Below are 22,736 nucleotides of genomic sequence, written 5' to 3' on the forward strand. Positions count from 1 at the left end.
AAGTAGTGGCTATTCTAATAATAAATTATTTCCATCATACAAATGAATGTCTTACTATGTCAGAAAAAAACACATCTAAATATATTACACTAGTAATTCAGTATGCCTTAGGCTTTTTAAGTTCCTTCTACCTTTACTGTATGGCTTGGGATTCCTGCAGGGAATATTAGTGCCTCTTATTTAGTTACTGTTGTTACGTTATCATTATTTTCTAATTTAACTCAAAAGCTTACTCCTTTCTATATCTAAAGAGAGAGGACACAAAACCAGGGACTGAAGTGGCCATTTCAGTGCTATTAAGTAACGTAATCTGGATACTTGGGATTAAAGCAGTCCAAAGCTTTTCCAGTGCACTGGTTTTATACTGAAAAAGCTTGTTTGATTGAACCAGAATGTGATAATTCCATTAATTTTTGACAGATTCAGCAATAAGCCCATTAAATTTTCTTCCAACTTGAATATGATTCACACTCCATTTCCAAGATGCCTTTTCAGCCTACAGATATACAGAGCTTCTCAAGGGAGGGAAGTGGGGAGCAGGAAGAGTGAAGGGAGCGGGTTTCCATGAGCGTTTCCCAAGATATTGAGGTGGGTATTTCCTGTGCTGATCAATTTCTCAAATTCCTGACTACTTATCGAGCTAGGAAGGGGATTCCCTACCTAGATTACTTCCCGAGTTGAGTATTTCATTTTCATTTAAAAATGAACATTTTCAGATTCTTTGCTTTTGTAGAAAAATACAGGTTTCTCACTTGCTGTTATGCCCTGGAGCACCAAGGTTCTTGGAAATACAAGATTCCCCAAGGATTTATTTAGGACCATATTTATAAATCGTCCATAACCACTTTTAAGCTCTTTAACGTATACTTAAGCTCCATTGATTTTAGGGCACTTAAATAAGTGCAATTAAGTGCCTAAAAATTTTACCCAATGAAGGAGACTAAATAGAGACTTCTCTTGTGATGTGTTTTTTAGTCATTAATGTTCTGTTACAGATAATTGTGTTACAGATATTTAAAAGATCAAAAATGGCCAAACCTATTTATTTGATCATCCTCTTTTCTGAATTAGAAACAACATATTATTACACAAATCAACTTTCTGATTAAGTGCTGAGTGCTTTTTTGTCTTTTTAAAACTGTCTAAATAGCCTGTTCCTGGAAACTTTTGTATATAGGTCATTCCAAGTTGCATATGACAAAGCCGCCTTATTTCTTCAGTGTGTTGCAGTTTTTGGTTTTTTGGGAAAAATGAAGATGTGCCAACTTGATAGGTGACAGGGAGCTTTTATTTGGATGTGCCAAGTGTTTATAGGATATCTGAATTGTTTGGATAACACTAGGTGTTTGCCCTTTGGGAGGGATTGAAGAGAAAAATAGAATTAGCCTTCATTTGAGCAGTCTGCTTGGACCAAATGGGAATGCCTTTTCCTTGGATTTGTAATACTATGAAGTGGAGTTCATTGCTTTTGTTAAAGGCTTTAGGCTGAATGACATGATTTTCAAAACATTTCATAGTTGTTCCATTTGCTTTTCATACTGGGAATCTCAGCGATCAGCTGATATTTAAATCCATGATTGAATAACAACAGATCCTACTAATAGCAGGTTACTAATAGCCAGTTATTTCTGGCTGTGAAAGCTGACGGTTGTCTTCACCAGAGTTATTCAGTCAGCAAGGAGTGGTCTAACATTAGACTTGGCTTTGAGAACTATTGAAAATACTGTAAAACAGCAGGTCATACAAATTAACTTTGAGTCAGTGATCAGAAGCTTAAGGTAAACAAAATAGATAAGAATGTGCCAATCTTAAAAAGGCAACCTTTGAGAAATCAAACTGATCAGTTTTTCAGACAGCGTGTTGTTCAATTGCTAACTTCATTTGCCACAAGAGCTTTTGAAACCAGAAATGAAAAAAAGTGTGTGTGGAGGAATAGCAGGGAAAAGTGAACAGACAGATTCAGAGAAGAAACATTATAAAGAAAAAATACCACCCAGACTTAAACACAAAAGTGTTTATACAAGATCTGTCTCAGGAAGTCCCTAAACCACAGCTCACTGCTGACAGGAAGCTACATCTGGAAAACAACTATTGTACCTTTGCCTGTTTCCTATATTCTTTTTGAAAGCATTCTCTGTTTTCTGACACTGGATAACATGTTCAAAAACTTTGAAATGAATCACTATTACAATATTTAATAATTTGTAATATTTTTTCTTGATTCATGGGAAAAGCATTAGGAAATAGTTGGGTTTTGAGGAAAAATGAACAAAAAAATTGGCAGTACTCTTGAGAAAATCTGATTTGTTCAGAGGGAAAGCTTTGCTAGGAAGCTCCAGACAGGTTCAAAATTTTTTTAGACTGTTTCAGTGGATAAGAGAATGATTTGCACCAGTCAGAGGTGATTTTGGGCATAAATTCCTGAACATAATTCCAGCTGGATTACTGGTAACTTTTTGTTTCACACACCTTATTTTGAAAGTTGCTTGGTTTAAGCTGCACTTATTTGTCTGTTTTTCTGTATGAGGCTTCATTGCTACAGTGACATAGGTGGAATGATTAATTCTAGTGATCCCTTAGGGTGAGGTTATTCAGGAAACACTATGGGATTGTTTCCCTCTCTTAGTTTTGGGATGGCGAAGTATGAGGAATGGCTGAAAGTGAGTTAGTTGAGTTAAACAGGTTTCTTTGGTGTTCCAGGGGATAGTGACTTTCTGAGAAGTCTCAAATGTTTACAGACACTCTTGAGTGGCCTTTTGGATTAGCAGCCCTGCTTCTAAAAGATTTTCTTTTGAGGTCACCAGCATGCTTGAGCGAAGAAGAGCAAAACTTTATATAGATCAGTGACAGTCTTTGTTTGCATGAGGTGCAACATGATGTTAGGCTGCTCAGTTGAGGATTTGATATATCAAAAGGTAAGAAAGAATGTCTTTTAGGATTTTTTTTTTTCCTCTGAAGCACTTTAACTCAGCTGTCAAACTGAAAAGTCAGTTCACTTAAATTGTATTATTTTCATTTCCTTTAAAAATTGTGAATTTTTAACCATGCTGAAATGTCACTGCAGAAGCCCTAGTATTTCCAGCTGTCTCTGCCAAGCTTTAGTAGAAAATGCTTGTCACATTGAGTCACCGTTATATTCTTTGTATTCCTAACGGGACTGATGTTACCCATTAGTTTAGTTTAAAGTCTCTTTGGAGAACAGGACTCTATACATATAAATGGTGCTATGGTAGACCTAAGAAACCATGGGAAGGTTAATGAAGTTTGAAAAGTCTAGTCTATATCTGTAACACTCATAGAAGTAATACCACTGCAATTAAAAGCATTGGTACTTTTGTTAGTGATGTATCTTCTGTCACAGAAAGGCTATTTCTTTTCCTTTATTTCTAGGAAAAAATTCAAAACTGTATAGAACAATGTTAGATATGAAAAATGAAGTGCAATTTAACGGTTTAAGTTAGCAGAGTGCGCTGCCTGAGGTAAATGTTTCAGTGTTGAGCTTTTGATTAAAGAAGCAAATTACAATTATTCTTCTGACCAGCAAATGAAGCTCAGGAAAATAAGAACTTCCATCCAAAACTACTCAGTGAATTAAACTCAATTCACAAGTAATCTGGGGAAGACTAAAACCACATTTTATACTAATTTATTATTTGGTGAAAAAATAATTAACTCCAAGCTAACTCTTTCTTATTTAATGCTTGTTAATATTTAAAAGAATTGAAGAGTTGATTGAACAGTTTGAGACACGTGCTTATGTTGTGCTTTGGGTTTGCTCTTAATCTTTGTTCTTATGACTCAGGACAGAAAATAGATATGACTGAGAAGGAAAAATGTAAGCGTTATATAGTCACATTCGTGGATAGAGCTATAATAAGGAACAAGCCATTGTCACACACTTGGACCAGGGAAAAGACTGGTTCTTTCTAAACTCATCCAAGAACTGGAATGCTCACAGCTTCCAGTTTACCAGCTTTCTCAGAGAAAATGTCAGTGAAAAAAAAAGTTTGTGGTTTTTTTTCTCTGTTTTATACATCCAGTGAATCTTCAGTAACCTGCCTTATATTTATTTTCCCTTCTTCTGTTTATTTATCACAATCTTTCACTTTTAACATATCATAACACTGCGGTATAGTGTCTAGTTTAAGATACTTTTGAATGTCTCAAAATAATGAAAGATCTGCATTTTAGAATGTACAGATGTATGCAGGTTGTTAGGGTAGACTGAACAACCAAAAATGCTTAGTAGAAAGGAAGCAAGCTATTATATGGCCTGGAAAGGATTTTTGTGTTTTAACTGTGAATCTTTTGTTAATAGAGTTTTCTAAAGACTGATTTACTTATTACCTCTATAATTAAGTATTTTTAATAAGAGACAAGAAAACAGCTCTTCTTGTACTAATGACTGTATGAAACAGATGTGGGCTTCAGGCTTAAATATCAGATGGCTGTGTGAATATTTCCTCATTTCTTATCGCTCTCATTAATGGGACAGTTCTAACTCGGGAACTAGGTTAGGTCTAGATACATGATACACTTTGTGTGGCCATAGTAAGACCAGAAACAATTTGATTAACCAACCACATGAGTAGCTCGAGGAAGCGGTCTTGGTAAAATGTATTTTATCGATTTGATGCATCTTTTTTGTTTATGTAAGTCTCTGTTAAATGTTGGTTTTCATTGATACTGGTTACAGCTTTTCTGTAACAAGACACATGCACTTTATTACAAGATGCACACTTCTTTGACTCTGAAAACTGAGAGGGAAGTTTAGTGTGGGATTGGATTTTGACTAACCTAGACTCTAGAGCAAAAGGGGTAGACTAGTATTTAATTTCCTACTTAGGTTCTTTTTAGTGCTGTTCCTGTAAATTTTGTGAAAATAATTTTGATTCCTTTTTGATGCATACATCAAAAGTAAAATTAATTTCACTGTATTAAGAAAGAATATGTTGTACTGTGCAGCTATGTTGTTTGCATATGCTGGAATGATTCCCCACAGCATACTTATGTTTTACCTAAATATACATCTTACAAATAGCATTTTTCACCTTCATATTACGTAAAAAGTGTAATATTTAGTAAGGGCATAATCTGCTAAAATACCTGTCACAATTGCTATTCTCTATCGAGATTTCTGTCAGCATGCATATAGTACAGTACGCAGGCCAGTTCCATAGCCACATCAGCAAGTTACAGGGGATAGGAAAAAATCACATAGAAAATGGGTCATCTGATTCAACCTCCTACTCAGTGCAAGACTAAATTAAGAATTGGGTTAGGTTACTCAGGACCTTGTCCAGCTGAGTTTTGTAAAACTCCAGAGATGGAGATTCACAGCCTTTCTGGGCAATCGGTGTAGTGCTTGACCCCTCTTAAAGTGATTTTTTTGGGGAGTGGTGGTTTGTTTGTTTGGTTTTGTTTTTTTTCTTTTCCCCTATTCTGATTGGAATTTCCATTGCTGCAGCTTGCATCAGTTGCTTCTTGTCCTGTCACAGTGCATCTCTGAGAGAAGGCTGTCTCTGTTCTCTACAACTCCCCAACACACTCCTTTTTGTTAGGGAAATAACTGCAGTTACTTTCTGCGCCTCTGGCCCCGTCTCTTCTCCAGACTACACAAGCCGAGTTCTTTAGGCCTGTCCTCATCTGTCAAGTGCTTCTGCTCCCAGGCCATTTTAGTGGTCCTGTGCTGGCTTCTCTCCAGTTCAACATCTGTCTTGTGCAGAGGTGCAGCAGGACTGTGCTGCAGTATTCCAGATTGGCCTCACCGCTGCCAAGTAGATATACAAAACTTATCTTTAAAACCTTTTTGTAAATGAACTGTATTCTGTTTGGTCGCCACCTCTGTGCACGTAGTAACATTGAATTCTATAAGAAGGCACGCTACGAAGCAACATTTCCTGCAAAACTGCATGTTATAATCTACCTTAAAAATAAAGTTAAATTTGTAGTGTTGCTTTCTTAAAAGTCGTCGGTGGCTAGAGGGTTACTTTTCTCCTTGTAGGTCAGATCAGGGATATCTAAACAATTGATGTATTCAAGCTAGTAGCTAAGGCTTAAATAGGTGTTGCACCTTCTGAGAAGGCAGCGTGATCTGAACCCTTTCTCTTTCTCTGGTGCTGGTGATCATTATTTCTTTTTCTAGGTATAGAAGCAGCCAAAAGAAACAGGACAGTATAGGAGATGTTCTTGGCAGAGGGTGGAATTAAAAGGTGTATCAGTGCTGGAATTTTGTTTTGATTTTTGTCAAATGAATGCTTTATTTTAAAGATGCTCATGCCTTTCAAGGGACTTGTTTAGGAATAATGTAGTTGCTCATTATATTCCATCGTTGAAGCTATTGCTTGTGAGTGGAACTACTTTTGTGCTCATGCACATACTACAATAATGACAGTGTAGTTTCCATTAGTATTGTTACCCATTTTTAAAAAATGTATTTGCCATTACTGTAAGTGTCAGTTGGAACAAATCTTTTAATACTTTAGATTTTAGATTGTGTTCTGACAGAAGTATAAGACTACAACTATTTTTACTTTTTTTTTACTAATTGTACATAATACCATTTGTTGTTTACAATTACATCTTCTTGTTTGCCATGAAGTAAAATAATTTTTAGAACATTCACTGCAATTATTGAATTATTTGGGGGTTTGTGTTTGATTAATGGAGATAGAGTTGTATATTAGAGGTATGCCATGCATAGGTGTTACATTGACACAATTTTTGAACCCATGGAGTACATTTGCCTGAATGATCCCTAAGCTTTATTCAGGTGAATGCTGTCTACACTGAAAACTTACTGAAGTAGTTATTCCAGTGAATGTCTCAATTTGGATGTGATCATTCTGGAGGAATGCTGTGCCTGCTGTTCCAGAGTAAATATTCCAAAATAGTTTGTCTATGCTTTCTAGGCATAGACAAGCCCAGAGTGGTAATGTGGCCTCCAGTACTGTTTTCTGGTTCTGAAACCAGAAAAGAGAGAAATTGATGTTTGTATAGTAAGCATATGCATGATTATTTGTATGAGAAGAAGTTAGTTTGTGATGTTGCTGAGGTTGATTGAGCCAAAATAAGGTGCTCTCTGTAGCTGTACATTTTTATAAGGTCAATTTTGCATATATCTCATGATAAAAGAGATTACTTGAAGTACTTGCTTTATTTGCAGTTAAAATCAGTGTCAGTTGTCTGCTTGTACGTGCATAGCCTTGTTACAGCAATATAACTGCTGTACTCCAAACTGTCCTACAATAGTAGATGTGTAGGCATACGCTAGCACATTTATCACAGCTATCGTAGAATAATAGAGTCCTGGCTGGAAGGGATCCCTGGAGATCATCTGGTCGAACCTTCTGTTGAAAGCAGGGCCATAGGTTAGGTTATCCAGGGTCCTATCAAGCCAAATCTTTAATATTTCTAGCAAGGGAAGCTGCACTCCTTCTCTGCGGAAGCTATTCCAATATTTAATTGTTCTCACAGTGAAGAATTTTTGCTTATATGCAGACTGAATTTCCCCCATCGCCTCGTGTCCTGTTGCTATGTATCACTCTGAAGAGAGTATTTCCATCTTCTCTATAACTGCCTTTTAGGCACTGGAAGACTGGTTAGATCCCCTTCCTGCACCTTCACTTCTCTAGGCTGAATAAACCCAATTCCTTTAAGATTTCTTCCTATGACAAGTTTTTCAACCCTGTAGTCATCTTGATGGCCATCCATGGGACCATCTCGTAATTGTTGAATGTCTCTCTTGAGACATTTTATCATGAATACACTTCAGTGTGCTAACAGAAACAATAAATAAGATAGATTTAGTTCAATCCACGTTTTAGTGTTTGTAGTATTAGTGTGGATTTTGCCAAGCAGCTTTGCTGTTCTAATGAGAAAATGTAGACAGAGGCTATACTCTAAATCCTTTTCAATGAAGTTGCACCAGGGAACAGTTTTGAGATTCTGATTTAAATATACATATGCAAATCTGCATCTGCCTCCTTATTGAAAGTGTAAATAATAAGCAGAGGTTCTCAAGCCTATCAAGAGCTGAAAAGTAAATTGATTGTATAGTTTACAGGTTCAACATGAAAACAGTTGTGGCCCATATTTTCATGTCAAGCTATTTCTGGCAACTCTCATAGTAGCAACCATCATTAAAATGCTTTAAAGCAATTTAATTATTTAAAGCTCTAATTAATATATTTGTAATTCATTTAAGAGAGGCATCTATTTTTAAAGTTTCCCTTTTTCCTTATATGAGGATTTGTAGAAGGAAAATTCTCTTGATATGTTTTTAAGGTGCTTCTCATTACTCTCTTTGAAAGACAGAAGTCATGTGGTTTGAAGCCATAATTGTTTTCCCTTTTCATGTAGATGAATGTTCACAAAACAACAACAACAACAAGACTGGCAAATACAGAAAATGTATCTTTCAATTAATCTTTGTGTTGAAGAAACAACGTTCCAGAACACAGTCATATTAGCTGCTTCCCCTCTTGGTGACTTAACTGGCAATATCGTTAAAGGTATTGCTTTTACCTGTGTTTTTGGAAAAAAGCTTTTGTGGTATTGTGAGTCACACTCTCATTAGACTGATGATATGCAAGGGAAGATGCCAGAGAATGGCAAGAATGGCTGTTTTAGAATTTGGAACTGTGTAAGTAAAAATTATACAAATCTTTTTAATTGACAACATTTTTTTGTCTTTTTGACTGAGCATCATTGCAGTTCTGCATTTGTGCATGTGTGATACTGACACTATGTTCTGGCTAGCCATCATCAGATAGAAGTGATCGTAATCCCACCTTTACTTTCCTCTGAGTGATCCTGTTCACTTGGCCACTGTGCCAGCAATATGTATTAAAAATCGCATGTTGTTGCCTTGGCAAAGATTTGTCTTCAGTTGTTTCTAAGAGTACTCAAAGTCCTACCAAGGTTAACCAGTATATATATTTGGTTTTGTAGAAAAATTTTCCAGCCCTTAGTCCATGGAAAATATCCAGTCTTCTTGAAACCAATGATACCACAAAACTGTTGGCTTTTCTGACTATGAGCTAATCGCCTAAGAATGGTGTCTTTGGTTTTACAGACTGCTGACTGTAGTGATTTGGACTTTCTACCACTTAGTTAATTGATAAGTTGCTTTCGCTCTGTCCTCTGCTTTATTTAGTATCATACAACCACACTACTGTATGTGGGAAAAGGCTTTCATAAATATAGCTGACTATGAATTGGAAACAGTTTTGTCTCTTCTGGTTTTCCTATCAAACCAGTGTCATTATTCAACCTTTGCGGAGAAAAAAGGAAAAATAATTACTTTCCATAGGTTCCCTTCTGTTATGCATGCCAGTTACTGCGTGTCTTGTAGGCACTACTACTTGTACTAAAGGAATGCTCTATACCTAGATATCCATGTTACATTGCAGCATATGTGCATTCAGGGGCTTCTGGGTTGTGAATATCTTTAGAAAGTGTACGTGATGATAAGTAGGGAACTAAATTGTTCATCAAAACATTTAACTGGTTTTTTTTCTCTCTTCTTATAGCATGTGTTTGTGGTTGTCACGGTAACAGTACAATTTACCAAACAAATATGGAAGATTATTATAGTACTTGATCAAAATGTTAAGTAAGAATAACAAATTGAAGTCCCCAGGCTAATCTGAAATACTTCCCCATCAGCCAATTATTCTTTGTTCCAAAGCAGTGAATATCTGACTAATAAAAATACCATACAGTAGCTGTTTCCTAACTTGCTTGCATTTGCAGAATTGCACAGACCCTTAGCAGAGCACTATGCACTATATGTCAAGTACACAGTAGTGGTGTGCTTTAACCATTTAATTTTGGGTTTGTTAGCCCTACTATTTCACAGGATAGTTTTATATCCATCATTTAAAAAAAAAAAAAAAAAAAAGGTAAGAAAAGACACAATTGAGAATGATGCAAGTTTTCAGTCTTTATCTGCACTGTTTTTTTACAATCAGTTTTGCAACAGTGTGTATTTGTGAGACAATTTTAGGTACTGTAAATTTTGGATTACACCTTGTACCTGCAAATTGTCGTAAACCCCCAAAAAAGATTTGAAATTCTGAATTGTTGAGAATAAATGGTGCTGCTGCTTCTACAGGCTGCACATCATTACATATTTTTTATAAGGAATTTAAAGCCCACTTTTGTTAAGTCTTCCTGGTCATAATGTTTATTTTCATGAGGTCTTTCTGACAGGGAAATGCTCTCTCTCTCACTGAACTCTTGGAAAATAGAGGGTAACAATAACTTTGCCAGGTGAAAGAAATCTGAGACAGAACAGAAAATTTGAACCCAGATTTTCTGATGTCAAGGCAAATGCCTTAAAAAACAGATTTCCATTTGTTTCTGCTACTGCAGTTTAAAGTAATACCATCCCAGCTTTTCTCATTGGTGTAACTTTGTACCTGTGATTTACTGGACTGAAAGTATTTTATCTTTCATAGCACGTTACGTCAATCTTTCTTAATGAGGAACAAATCACACACCATAGCTGTTCATGAAAATTGTAAAGCTTATATGCTTGAGCTGAGGTTCATCAGAATTGGGAGAAGCTGAATAACCACTGATTTCAGAAGGCTACTGCATTTCAAGGTCATTTTTTTGTTGTACTTCAGTTTCCTGGTCTTTAAACTTTAAATGTTACTGCTTTGTTTCAGCTCTGCAATAAATATTTAAGAGCTAGGTATTATAGTTCTCTTTGCCAATTTAAAAATAATCAGTCCCCTTTACACAGTGTGATTTCCACTGATAATTTTAGTCCTGGATTATTTGGCCCTGCTTTTCCTTAGTCTGTGTTATTATTTCCATAATACCATAAACTAATGAATACTGTGTTGTCTGCATACAATATCCAGCTGCAAAATTAGTTCTAGTAACAATGGAGAAAAGTCAGTATCACTGGAAAATGTTTTGCCTGTGGAAGCAGCTGCCCATGAGCTCACCCTCTGGAAAATATCCTGATGAATTCACATCTTAGAGAGCTTTTTTCAGTGCACAGTAGCACAAATGTAAGCCAAGGTTTGAAAAGCTAGTGCTGTGTGTTTTCTTTGGCATATGGCAACCCTGAGCCTTCCCTTTGAGAAGCAGGTCTTAAAGTCTTTTGCTGAAGGGAATAATTTTGTGATTCCTCTGAGCAAAATAAACTGATTCTCATATCTTCTTGTTACCACATCATATATATAGAAAAGTTTGAAATGCCACTGCCCATATGAAGGCTGGTAACACTAAAAAATAACCCATAACAAACTAATCATTCTTCTTGCTTTAAAAGGAGCGAGGAAAAGGAACACCATTGAAAAAGTGTCACTTGAAGTGTGTTTACAAAGAATATGTTCTGTTACATTCCAGCATGTTACATTCAGTTTAATTTTTTTTTTTATTGGCATCCATCAGTTTGGTTTCTTTCTTCCTGCACACCACTACCCACAAAAAGCCCATTTCCTTTTATCTGGAATTTACAGGACCTATGGTAACCCCCCCTCATCCTTTTTGTTGCTCATGCATCTTGTTGGTCCTCATCTATATATTGTCCTGGAAAATTTACTGTTTGTCATGAAGAAATGCTTATGACTACCGATACATATCGAGCAGGTGTTTATACCCTTGATACCAATGAGAATAGCTGCAAACTTGCTCAAAATAGCTAGAAAGTAGCCTTGAGCCAGGCTGCCATAAGGCATGTTGCAGATAGAGACTCTGAGCAAATAGAATTTTTACAGCCTTTACTCTTAACTACATTTTGGTGTGCCACTTGACAAGAGGGGACAGTGAAGAGCTGCTATATGGGATCTAAATCTAGGTAGCATCTCCAGGTCATGGAGGAATCTTGGTGACTCAATCTGGTTTTACTCAGCGTCAGACTGCTGCAGAGCCATTCCAATACTGGGGAAATTGGGGATCTTTCCTTCATTCTGATGTGTAGGGTGCCTGGTCCATGCTGGCAGTGTGTAAATGTTAGTAACTCTTGTGTGTTGGATGATGGCTGAAGCACCTCCCAGTATGGTTGGACGCCTTCTAATAAATAAGTTCAGAAGAGCTGAAAACAGGAATTGAGGTTTGGGTGGTTGTTGTCGTCGTCCGTTCCGCCCCCCCCCTCCCCCCCCCCCCCCCCCAAATGTGAGTGGCCCAGACCGGCCAAAGTGCCAAGTCCACCACTGAACCGTGTCCCTAAGCACCACATCTCCCCATCTTTTAAATACCTCCAGGAATGGGGACTCAACCACTTCCCTGGGCAGCCTGTGCCAGTGCCCAACTACTCTTTCAGTGAAGAAGTTTTTCCTAATATCCAATCTAAATCTGCCCTGGCGCAGCTTGAGGCCGTTTCCTCTTGTCCTATCACTTGTTACTTGGGAGAAGAGACTGACCCCCACCTCACTACAACCTCCTTTCAAGTAGTTGTAGAGCGTGATAAGGGGATGTGGAAGCTAGGCAACATGTAAGGAATGATAAATGGAAAGAAGAATGCTGTAGGATTTTTAACATAAAGGTGGCAGCAAGCACCAACAACCATCAGAAATAACTCTCGCTATAGTTATCAGTAGGCAGTCTATTGGGGAATTGACTGTGATCTCTCAGATTTAAAATATTGTCCACGATAATGTATAAATGGACAAAACTAACCATCCTGGCCTTTTCAGCTAATATTCTTAAGTGAAAATCTAATTTTCTGTGGTTTCCAAGCATGTGAACACAGAGACAAAAATATACTGCTATAGGTACGTTAACAGAGCTGTACTCAAAGCATACCAAGAAAGCAAACTCAATTACTCTGTTGTGGTTTAGCCTCAGCCAGCAACTAAGTACCACATAGCCACTCGCTTGCTCCCTCCTCCCCAGTGGGGTGGGGGAGAGAATCAGAAGAGTAAAAGTGAGAAAACTCACGGGTTGAGATAAGAACAATTTAATAATTGAGATAAAATAATGTAAAATGGTAGTAGTAGTAATAATAATAATAATAATAATATACAAAGCAAGTGATGCACAATGCAGTTGCTCACCACCTGCCAACTGATGCCCAGCCCATCCCCGAGCAGTGATCGCTGCCCCTGGGCCAACTCCCCCCCAGTTTATAAACGGAGCACGATGTCATATGGTGTGGAATAGCCCTTTGGCCGGTCTGGGTCAGCTGTCCTGGCTGTGCCCCCTCCCAGATTCTTGTGCACCTGGCAGAACATGGGAAGCTGAAAAGTCTTTGACCAGTATAAACACTGCTTAGCAACAACTAAAACATCAGTGTGTGATCAACATTATTCTCATCCTAAATCTAAAACACAGCACTATACCAGCTACTAGGAAGAAAATTAACTGTATCCCAACCAAAACCAGGACATGCTCCCTCTTCCTTTAAACGTCACTCATCTTTTGGCTTGGGATATTATTGTAGTTGAGAGAAGTAGAAGCATATCAGCATACTTAATCCATAGGTCCAGAACCCCAAACTACTAATACAGATTACAAAAATGGAGGCTGTTTTTGTTAGAAAATAGAACAAATAAAACAGTTATTGAAAACATACATAACTTTTAATGATAGACAGTTCTGTCTGTCTAGAGATAGAAATGTGTAGAGATGGAAATGAAGACAAGTTCAGAATGGTTTTTTTTAGAAGGTATTAAACCCCAGATTGCTCTTAAGCTAAAAGCGTTAAGATGGTCTGAGTTATATGAACCTCTCCTTAATTAACTATACACTTATCTGTGAGAGATATTACTTCTTCAAGAAAGAGTATTTTTAATATGGGAAGAAAATTTTTAATGGACTGGTCTGGGCCAGTGAAGGAAGTTAAACTAGACTGTAAAACTTTACCTGATTTCTAAGCATCTTTTTTCTTTGTTTTCACTCCAGTGTGACTGGAAATTCCACTTGGCTTATATGTTTTTCTGTTGTTAATCCAACTCTATTCCACTCATTTATAAGGACTAAACGTCCTTTTTGGTTTTGGTGGGGTTATCAAATCATACTTTGGCCACTCTCTTATCTACCGTGTCAATGGTTCTGAAAGGGATATGGTTCGTTCTTAGTTCAAATTCACAGATTGGTGGGGGCTTAAGAGACATGTTAGTCATGGCCTTATGGTTTCCTAGCAAAGCATTAACAGTTCATAACAAACTGAGTTTGTTCTTGCTTATCACTGCCTCTGTGTCTGTGTCTTCATTTTTCAATGACAGTTCATAAAATTTCTTCACCCATTCCTCCCTAAACAGTGGAAGGATTTTCCAGAATGCACGAATAAATATGCTAAAAACTAAAGAAATCAGGTAGGCACTTTCAGCCTGGCTAATGCTGGACATAATCCAGCGTGACCCAGTGAGCCATTTATTTGTTAAAATGGCAGAGATCTGAAGAAACAGATACATAGGAAGCACAGCACTAATGAGAAAAAGTCTTGTGAGGGATTTCCATAAAGTATTCCTAAGTCTGAGAGCAGAAACATCAATGGAAATCTTCCAGACAGCATTTGAGATATGCAAAATTCTACAGCAAGACTGAATCTGAGCCATAAAACTATGTAATAGTGAAGTATGGGATGTACTCAACATGTGAGTGAGATTTTGCTCATGCAGATACTCAATACTTACTAAAATCTAACAAAATTGCCCGGTCTGCCTTTTTTTTTTTTCCATAAGCTGTAAAGAAGAAAACCTTAGTAAGCCACATGGCTTTTCTTGAATTTGCTAGACTATTGCTGGTGGTCTGTAACTTATAGCTCTACATAATGAGACATTACTAGAGAACACATAAGAACATTTTAATTTCAGCAAAGAATTTATATTTTCCCAGATGGAAATCTTATTTCCAGGGTTTTGTTGTTTGTTTTTGTTTGGTTTTTTTAATCTGAATAAGTTTGAGGCATACTTACTACCAGGAGATTACATGAAAATAATTTGTTTTCACTGCACAAACTTAATACACTTCCAAAGATCTGATTATTATCAGTAATTAATGCGGGCATACTGAAATTCTCTCAGGATTGTGTGGCCTAGGTGTGCTCCTTGCATTTCACTGTAGTGGCTTTCCTTCCCTTTTAAAAAATTGTGCTTGACTAGCATAGTTGCATTTCCTGTTGTTTTAATAGCTGGAATTTATTGAGAAAATTTAACATTCTAAAGCTAGAAGAGTGAAACTGAGCCAGCTAGCTATTTTCCTGAAACTAAGAGTGCTCTTTTCAAGGCAGGGCAAGAAAACAAGGGGCAGAGGGGGAGTCATTAATTATAAACATGCTCAAAAAACAGTATGGAAAATTCATGTGGAAATATGGTAGATTTTTATGCTGCACAAATTATTTTCCTGCTCCAAAGAGCGTTCCTTTCTTTGTTATGCAAAAAAGAAGCACTAACTTCCCTACACAACTCATAGAATAGTTTAGGAATATATAAATTAAAGTCTGCCTCTTAGCTGACCCTAAATGTTTGAGCAGTCCTTTAAAGAAAAATCAGACTGAGATAATGTTTTTGAGACACTGTAGCAATAGCTGCAGTGATCCCTGAATGGAGCACTTACAGTGATTTCTATTCAGTCTATTTGAATACAGGGTTCACAACAGACTCAGTACATTTTGTACAGCATTTTCTCCCTGCGTTCATAAAGAATTTCCCTTCCAGGGCCACTGAGGTCAGTAAGATTTTTGTGAATGACATCCGAGACTAGGAGATTATTCTGTTTGTCTTTTTAACTAAATTACAGAGCCAAAAAATAGCAGCACTTAACCAGGGAAAGATGCCTGTGATGCTTGTTTTTTCTGCCGCATGTCATCTTATAGTGAATTCTCTGAATACTGACTCATGAAAAATATTTAATCTGTATATCATTCATGCTTTCAAAAGATACTGCATTTACTAACCTTCCTTCTCAAGCTTTGGAAGTAAGAATTCTCTCTTTCAGGGAAAGAATTTGGAATTTATATATTAGGAGCTTCAGGCTGGCTTCAGTAGAGGTGGAAGAGCAAATAGCACAGGAATATCAAGTCTCTGAGACCTCTTGGCAGTCAGGTACTGGGAATATGAGTCCCAAGACTTGGACAATTTACTTGCAGTCTGAGTAAAATGCACTTACACAAAAATCTTTTCTCTAACGGGTATTTTATTTTGGGCTGCTTGCTAATTTAAGAGGAACTAAAAACATCTTTTGTATGTATTTTCTGAACTATAAACTTGCAATGCTTTTGTACTCAGCACTTACATAAATGGTAAAAAGATGTTCCTGAAAAGCTATGGTGGTTTTTGGAAAGGATAAAATGATCAAGTCCTATCCTCCCTGCAGAGCTTCACAGGCAGATTCTGTGTCTGAGACCATCCTGGACATGTCTGTGAGATGCACTGAAATGCTATGCTGTTATTACAGGTTATAGCACAGTTCTCCTATAGAGCTGCAATTTTATCATGCGATCCTGAGGAGGTTCTCAGCTGAGTTTGATGGGTGGAATGGAAAACAAGAGTAAACAATCAGGAAGATACCAGTAGTGCTCTTACTTGTGCCAGAGAATTTTGGTAGTAGGTTGCTTACATTCACCTGATAACTGGTTTGCTGAAAAGCCAGAAATGTTAGCATATGTCAAGTTCTCAGGCTGACTTACCTTTTTCTTCTTGAAAAGGTTTTGTGAAGCTGATCTAATTTTCTATTTTATGTTGTTGTTTAGAACATGCAATTTTTCTGTTCTTACTCGGTTTTTTAAACCGGTAATTTTAATGCTGTAGAAGAACCTGTGCGAGGTTCTAAATTTCACCCATTAATCAGATGAGAAATTTTTGCTTTGTGCATATGAGTGTGATAGTGCATTTACTTCTGTGCATTTCCCATTTGTGAATCTCTTAATTTTATTTGGTAGCAAAATGAAGGACAGTTCTCCAGCCCTGTAGGTCAAATTCATTGTTTTTACTATGCATTTTGTTGTTGGGGAGGGGTGGCTTATAAAGAAGACAGGCCATAATCTTCTCGGAGGTGCACAGCAAAGGGATAAGAGGCAATAGTCACAAGTTGTAACATGGGAAATTGCAACTGGATATAAACAGAAAGAAAAAATACTATTGGAATGCTTAAGGAGCACTGGACTAAGTTGATCAGTCTCCATCCCTAAAGTTATAAGGCTCTTAGCAACCTTTTCCAACTTTGATGTAGCCCTGCTTTGAGCAGGAGATTGGACTAGATTGACCTCTGGAGGTCCCTTCTGAACTAAGTTATCCTGTGCTGCCAGCACAAAGCGTGCATAAAATACCACCAGATTGGAATTCCAAGATTCTAATTCTTCTCTAAAAAAATACCATTGTACTGCTATAAAAAAGTTTTAGAGAGTTTATAGATCTGATACGTTTTTACAAACATCTATCTCGTCATTCTTCTTTTCTGAGTTTTAATTTCACCCACCTTCTTTGCGGACTGAGATCAGAAAAGGAATTATGTATGTGAACTAATAATAGTATGAAGAAAAAATAAATGATATTGGGATAGAACTTTAATTTGGGGAATTCTGGGAATGTTTTCAAAAATCATTATATCTGGTTAGTCCAGAAAGACGGAAGTTCTCACTCACAGGCAATACTGGTTTTTATCTGAAACAATTAATATTTGTGTAATATTTATCTAATAGTAAAACAGTATCTTCCACAGATGACTTAGTAACTCCTAGTACATAAGGTGGTTTGCAAACATGTAGAGCCCACTCCTTAACCCAATCCCTAACACATACTTAGAGGATTAATATAGTCTTTTGTTTCTTTAATCTACTTCTTTTCTTCTACCAGCTGAATTCGCACCCAAAAAGCTCTATAAGACCAAGGCACATATCTTGGTTTTCTGGGATCACAATACTGTGTTTGGGCTTTTAGAGCTTTTAGTTTGATTTTGATTTCTTCTGCAATTTGGAGGAAGGTGTTTCAGGGGATATTCTGGGAGGTTGTGGATGTTGAGTCAGACTTCTGTGACACTACACTGTTCATAGCTATTGTAATATTTTAGTCAATGTTTGTGTTCTGTGATGTATTAAGGCATTTTTCCAGAGTTCACAGGAATTGAAAAGTATAAATCTTAGTTTATTGTGGCAAGTGTCAGAAAGCATATTCTGACAGTGCTGTTACTGAACTATTAGAAGAATATGTGAATTGAACGGTAAGGTGAAATGTTGAAAAAGCTGCAGTTTACAAAGCTGTCTCAAGGGTTTGTGCATGACAATTGCCATGTGCTATTGTTTCCAGTGGATTCTGCCTCAGTACAAACTTTACAGTGTAGTTCCAGAATTACTCTATTTCAGATCTAACAGAAGATTAGAGTATTTCTACTTAGCTTGTTTTTAAATAAAATTGTTCTTGATCATAGAATGATAGGTTGGATTGGGTTAGGTTGGAAAAGACCCTTGAGATCATCAAGTCCAACTGATAACCTAGCACTACCAAGTCCACCACTAAACCATGTCCCTAAGCACCACATCTCCCCATCTTTTAAATACCTCCAAGGATGGGGACTCAACCACTTCCCTGGGCAGCCTGTGCCAGTGCCTCACTACCCTTTCAGTGAAGAAAGTTTTCCTAATATCAAATCTAAACCTCCCCTGGAGTAAATTGAGGCCGTTTCCTCTTGTTGTGTCACTTGCTACTTGGGAGAAGAGACCAACCCCTACCTCGCTACCGCCTCCTTTCAGGCAGTTGTAGAGAGTGATGAGGTCTCCCCTCAGCCTCCTTTTCTCCAGGCTAAACAACACCAGTTCCCTCAGCCACTCCTGGTAAAACTTGTGCTCTAGACCCTTGACCAGTTTCATTGCCCTTCTTTGGACACGCTCCAGCACCTCAATATCCTTCTTGTAGTGAGGGGCCCAAAACTGAACACAGGATTTGAAGCGTGGCCTCACCAGTGCCGAGAACAGGCAGACAATCACTTCCCTAGTCCTGCTGGCCACACTATTTCTGAAACAAGCCAGGATGCTATCGGCCTTCTTGGCCACCTGGGCACACTGCTGGCTCATATTCAGCCAGCTGTCAACCACCACCCCCAGGTCCTTTTCCGCCAGGCAGCTCTGCAGCCACTCCTCCGCAAGCCTGTAGCATTGCATGGGGTTGTTGTGACCTGAGTGCAGGACCCAGCACTGAGCCTTGTTGAACCTCATACAGTTGGCCTCAGCCCATTGATCCAGCCTGTTCAGATCCCTCTGCAGACCCTTCCTGACCTCCAGCAGATCAACACTCCCGCCCAACTTGGTGTCGCCTCCAAACTTACCGAGGGTGCAGTCGATCCCTTCATCCAGATCGTTAATAAAGATACTAAACAGAACTGGCCCCAGTACTGAGCCCTGGGGAACACCACTTGTGACTGGCTGCCAACTGGATTTAACTCCCTTCACCACAACTCTTTGGGCCCGGCCATCCAGCCAGTTTTTTTTATGCAGCAAAGAATACACCCGTCCAAGCCATGAGCAGCCAGTTTCTCCGGGGGAATACTGTGGGGAAATGCTGTCAAAGGCTTTACTGAAGTCCAGGCAGACAACATCCACAGCCTTTCCCTCATCCACTAAGTGGGTCACCTTGTCATAGAAGGAGATCAGGTAAGTCAAGCAGGACCTGCCTTTCATAAACCCATTCTGATCCCCTGGTTGTCCCGTATGTGCCATGCGATGGCACTCAGGATGATCTGCTCCATAGCCTTCCCCGGCACCGAGGTCAGGCTGACAGGCCTGTAGTTCCCCAGATCTTCCTTCTGGCCCTTCTTGTAGATGGGTGTCACATTTGCCAACTTGTAGTCAACTGGGACCTCCCTGGTTGGGCAGGACTGCTGAGAGATGATTGAAAGATCATGATAGACCATGAACTGTTGCTAACCAACGTTCGACATCGATAGCTATGAGGCTTCAAGATAAGCAGAGAAAGGAGCTGATAAGAGTGGATTTTAATAGAGCCTTGTCTCAAAACAGTTAAATAATAAGTAGCTACAAAATATAGTTTGACCATGTTTGTATCAACTCAAAAAAAGTGATTAATGTGTCCCTACCTTTAGCTGGCAGTTGTCTTTATATGATGTGCGAAAATCAGATAAAGGACTACTGCTTTGAGCTGCCTCCATTGGTCCAAGCTTTCATGCAGTCTGGAGTGCTTAGTAGAATCATAGCAAGTGATGCCCATCATTGTGCACAGTTGTTTGGTTTTTTTTAATTCATACAGAATCATTAAGTTTTGAGATGCAAAAAATTGATTGAGTCCTGCTAGAGCTTGGTTATATTGTGCTCTAAGTTCACTGTATAAACTGTGGTTTCCTCTTTGAAATGCACATCCAGCAGAATCTGATCTGCACTTCATTTTATCAGTAGAAGTAAGAATATTGAAGATTGTATATAAAAGATTTCTACTCTAAGTGGTATTACAGTATTTGGGTTGCATCCACTTCATTGTTGTTTATCACTACTGGCAATGGCTTTGTATTTGCATAAATTTTGTATAAATTGCTCATAAACCTGTGTTCAATGTTATATGATTACAAATTTAAGCACTTTGTATTTCCTGCAAATTGAGCGTGCAGTTACGGGATTTTTTAATAAAAAAAAAGTAAAACCTATGTTAAGAATGGGTGAAGCTGCACTTTCTTTCTTGTATTGTCTAGTTTGGGTATGTCTGGCTGTCACATGGCTCCATGAAGAGGCAAAAGAGCAGCAAGTCTCCTTTATACAGTGATTGCCCTCACTCATTTCAGGAGGTCTTAGTCACAGAGTGACCATGTGGCCAAGGACACACGGGAGATGACGAAGTGTATTGTTACGACTCTGTCTCAGCAGACTAACTATTCCACTTCCCTAAGAGATGAAGCACTGTGCATTACAACTGGGTTCCTTCCTATGATCTGGACCAAAGGCCTGATCAACAGACAGCATAACTAGAAGTCCTAAAAGAAATTAGTTTTACACACACGCTCAGAGCCTCTGTACTCCTTCCCTGCATTCATACAATTGAAATACTAAAACTGATTAAAGTATTCTCACAAAAGGCAAGAGTGTTATTCTTCCTCATCTTCATTTGGAATGCATTCAATTAGTTACTGAAGTAAATAGATGATCCTTGCTTTATGCTTTCATAGTAGCTTTCATGACTTTTGCAAGACTGTTGCAGAATTATCTTTCAGTTTTCCAGAGTTAAAAACTAAAACTTCCTAGGCAATCTCAGTGATGATTCAATTTTCTTAAACTTGATGATTGTATATTGTATGTACTTCCCAGTCAGTATTTTTCCCTTTGTTTGTGATTGCTTTCTAACTGTTCTAGGGCTGTAAAAGAAGCCCGCTACAAATCTTAATGGTACGTGTGAAACTGAATGGCATGTGTTGATAAAAAGCAGTTGGGCACCATGCAACAAATGTTGCGCTGTATCATGAATTAATTTCAGCCTTAAGCCTGCCTTTTTCTTTCTTATGTGATTTGTAAAGGTAAAAGTTCTGTACAACAGAGGCTAACTCTGCAAAATACCTGCTTACTAAACATTGGATATAGGTATATTTTTGATGATGAAGATAGCTGACATCTTGCCACACACAACTTCTGTATATGCTTCTTTACCAACCAAAAATGACACTTCGTCTAGTCAGCCAGTGCTTTGGAAAAGTGCAATACAAATAAGAACAATCAGCACTTTTGGCAACTACAATAATCACCATCTTTCTGTATTTACTGAGAAATCCAGGCCTAGGCAAATAACTATGCCATTTTTTCAATTAAGAAATTCATCAATCAAAACCTTTTCTTTTATGCTTTTTTAAATCATCACATAATCAAAACTTGAATTTCATTTCCTGTTGTCTTCTAGCAAATGCAGCCTGGATCCTCAGCCAAAACATGCACTAATATCTTAATGCAGTGAATAGTGGCAGACCTAGAAGGCACTACAGTGCAGTGCTAAACTCTGTTCACTGTGGCCAGAGGCTGTTGTGCTTGCTGTCAGCTCCACGCAGGCTGCCTGTACCGTCATCAGTGGTTCATGGCAGCTGTCACTCTTTCTTTTTTTTAGTGTTCTTGCTATGGTCCTGCAAATTGCTCATAGTAGACATTAGCCTATATAAGCGCACATGAGGAAAATCTTTTTGGTCTTTTTGTAAGAGGTGTCATAGAATTCAAGCGCTAGTTATGAAATTTTTTCAACATGCAAATCCCAAGCTCTCCTTTGTTTAATGGCCCCAGACCACAGTAGGGGTGAATAGTTGCTGGCTGTTATGTTCATTAAAAATTATGCAACTATTTCTGTTTGAAACATGAGATCAGTTGATTGATTGGTTTGTTTGTTTCAGGAATTTATCTCTTGGATTTAATCTACATTGATTCTGCATATCCTGCTTCAGGCAGCATTATGGAGAATGAACAAAGATCCAATCAAATGAACAATATTCTCCGAATAATAGCTGATCTGCAAGACTCCTGTAACTATGGTTGGTAAATTTTGTTATACCTATTAAGCCTTAACTAAACTTTGTCTAGTACAACATTGTGAAAGCGGGTTTTGGCCCTCTGTAAAGGCAACACAAGAGGCTAACGTTGCTAGAGTTGAACACTAAGTGATGTAGCTTCCGCTTCTGTGCAGTTTCAATCTTACCAGCAAATTATGCAAATAAGCATGTACTCTAAATTGTAAGAGCTATAACAGAAGTTATGCAGAGTTTAACATGTGGACTACAAATGACGTACTTTTCAAGTGCAGCTGTTGCATTTGGGATATATTCTGTTTCCACCAGAGGCAGTCAGAGAGAATTATCTTAATATC

The 22,736-nt window shown here is 38.0% G+C and overlaps 1 protein-coding gene across 12 annotated transcripts in view; it reads left to right on the forward strand.

Moving 5' to 3' along the window:
• RALGPS1 (Ral GEF with PH domain and SH3 binding motif 1) overlaps positions 1 to 22,736 on the forward strand; it is a 155,337-nt gene that overhangs the window by 97,147 nt on the left and 35,454 nt on the right. For all 12 annotated transcript variants that reach the window (XM_087753222.1, XM_087753216.1, XM_087753221.1 and 9 more), the window contains one exon: positions 22,267 to 22,404. In XM_087753222.1, coding sequence (XP_087609348.1) covers positions 22,267 to 22,404 — 138 coding nt within the window. The remainder of the gene's footprint in view (positions 1 to 22,266; positions 22,405 to 22,736) is intronic.

The sequence above is a fragment of the Nipponia nippon genome, unplaced genomic scaffold (genome assembly GCF_047370975.1).
Source record: "Nipponia nippon isolate SJK-2023a ecotype South Korea unplaced genomic scaffold, ASM4737097v1 scaffold_16, whole genome shotgun sequence".
Taxonomy (NCBI): domain Eukaryota; kingdom Metazoa; phylum Chordata; class Aves; order Pelecaniformes; family Threskiornithidae; genus Nipponia; species Nipponia nippon.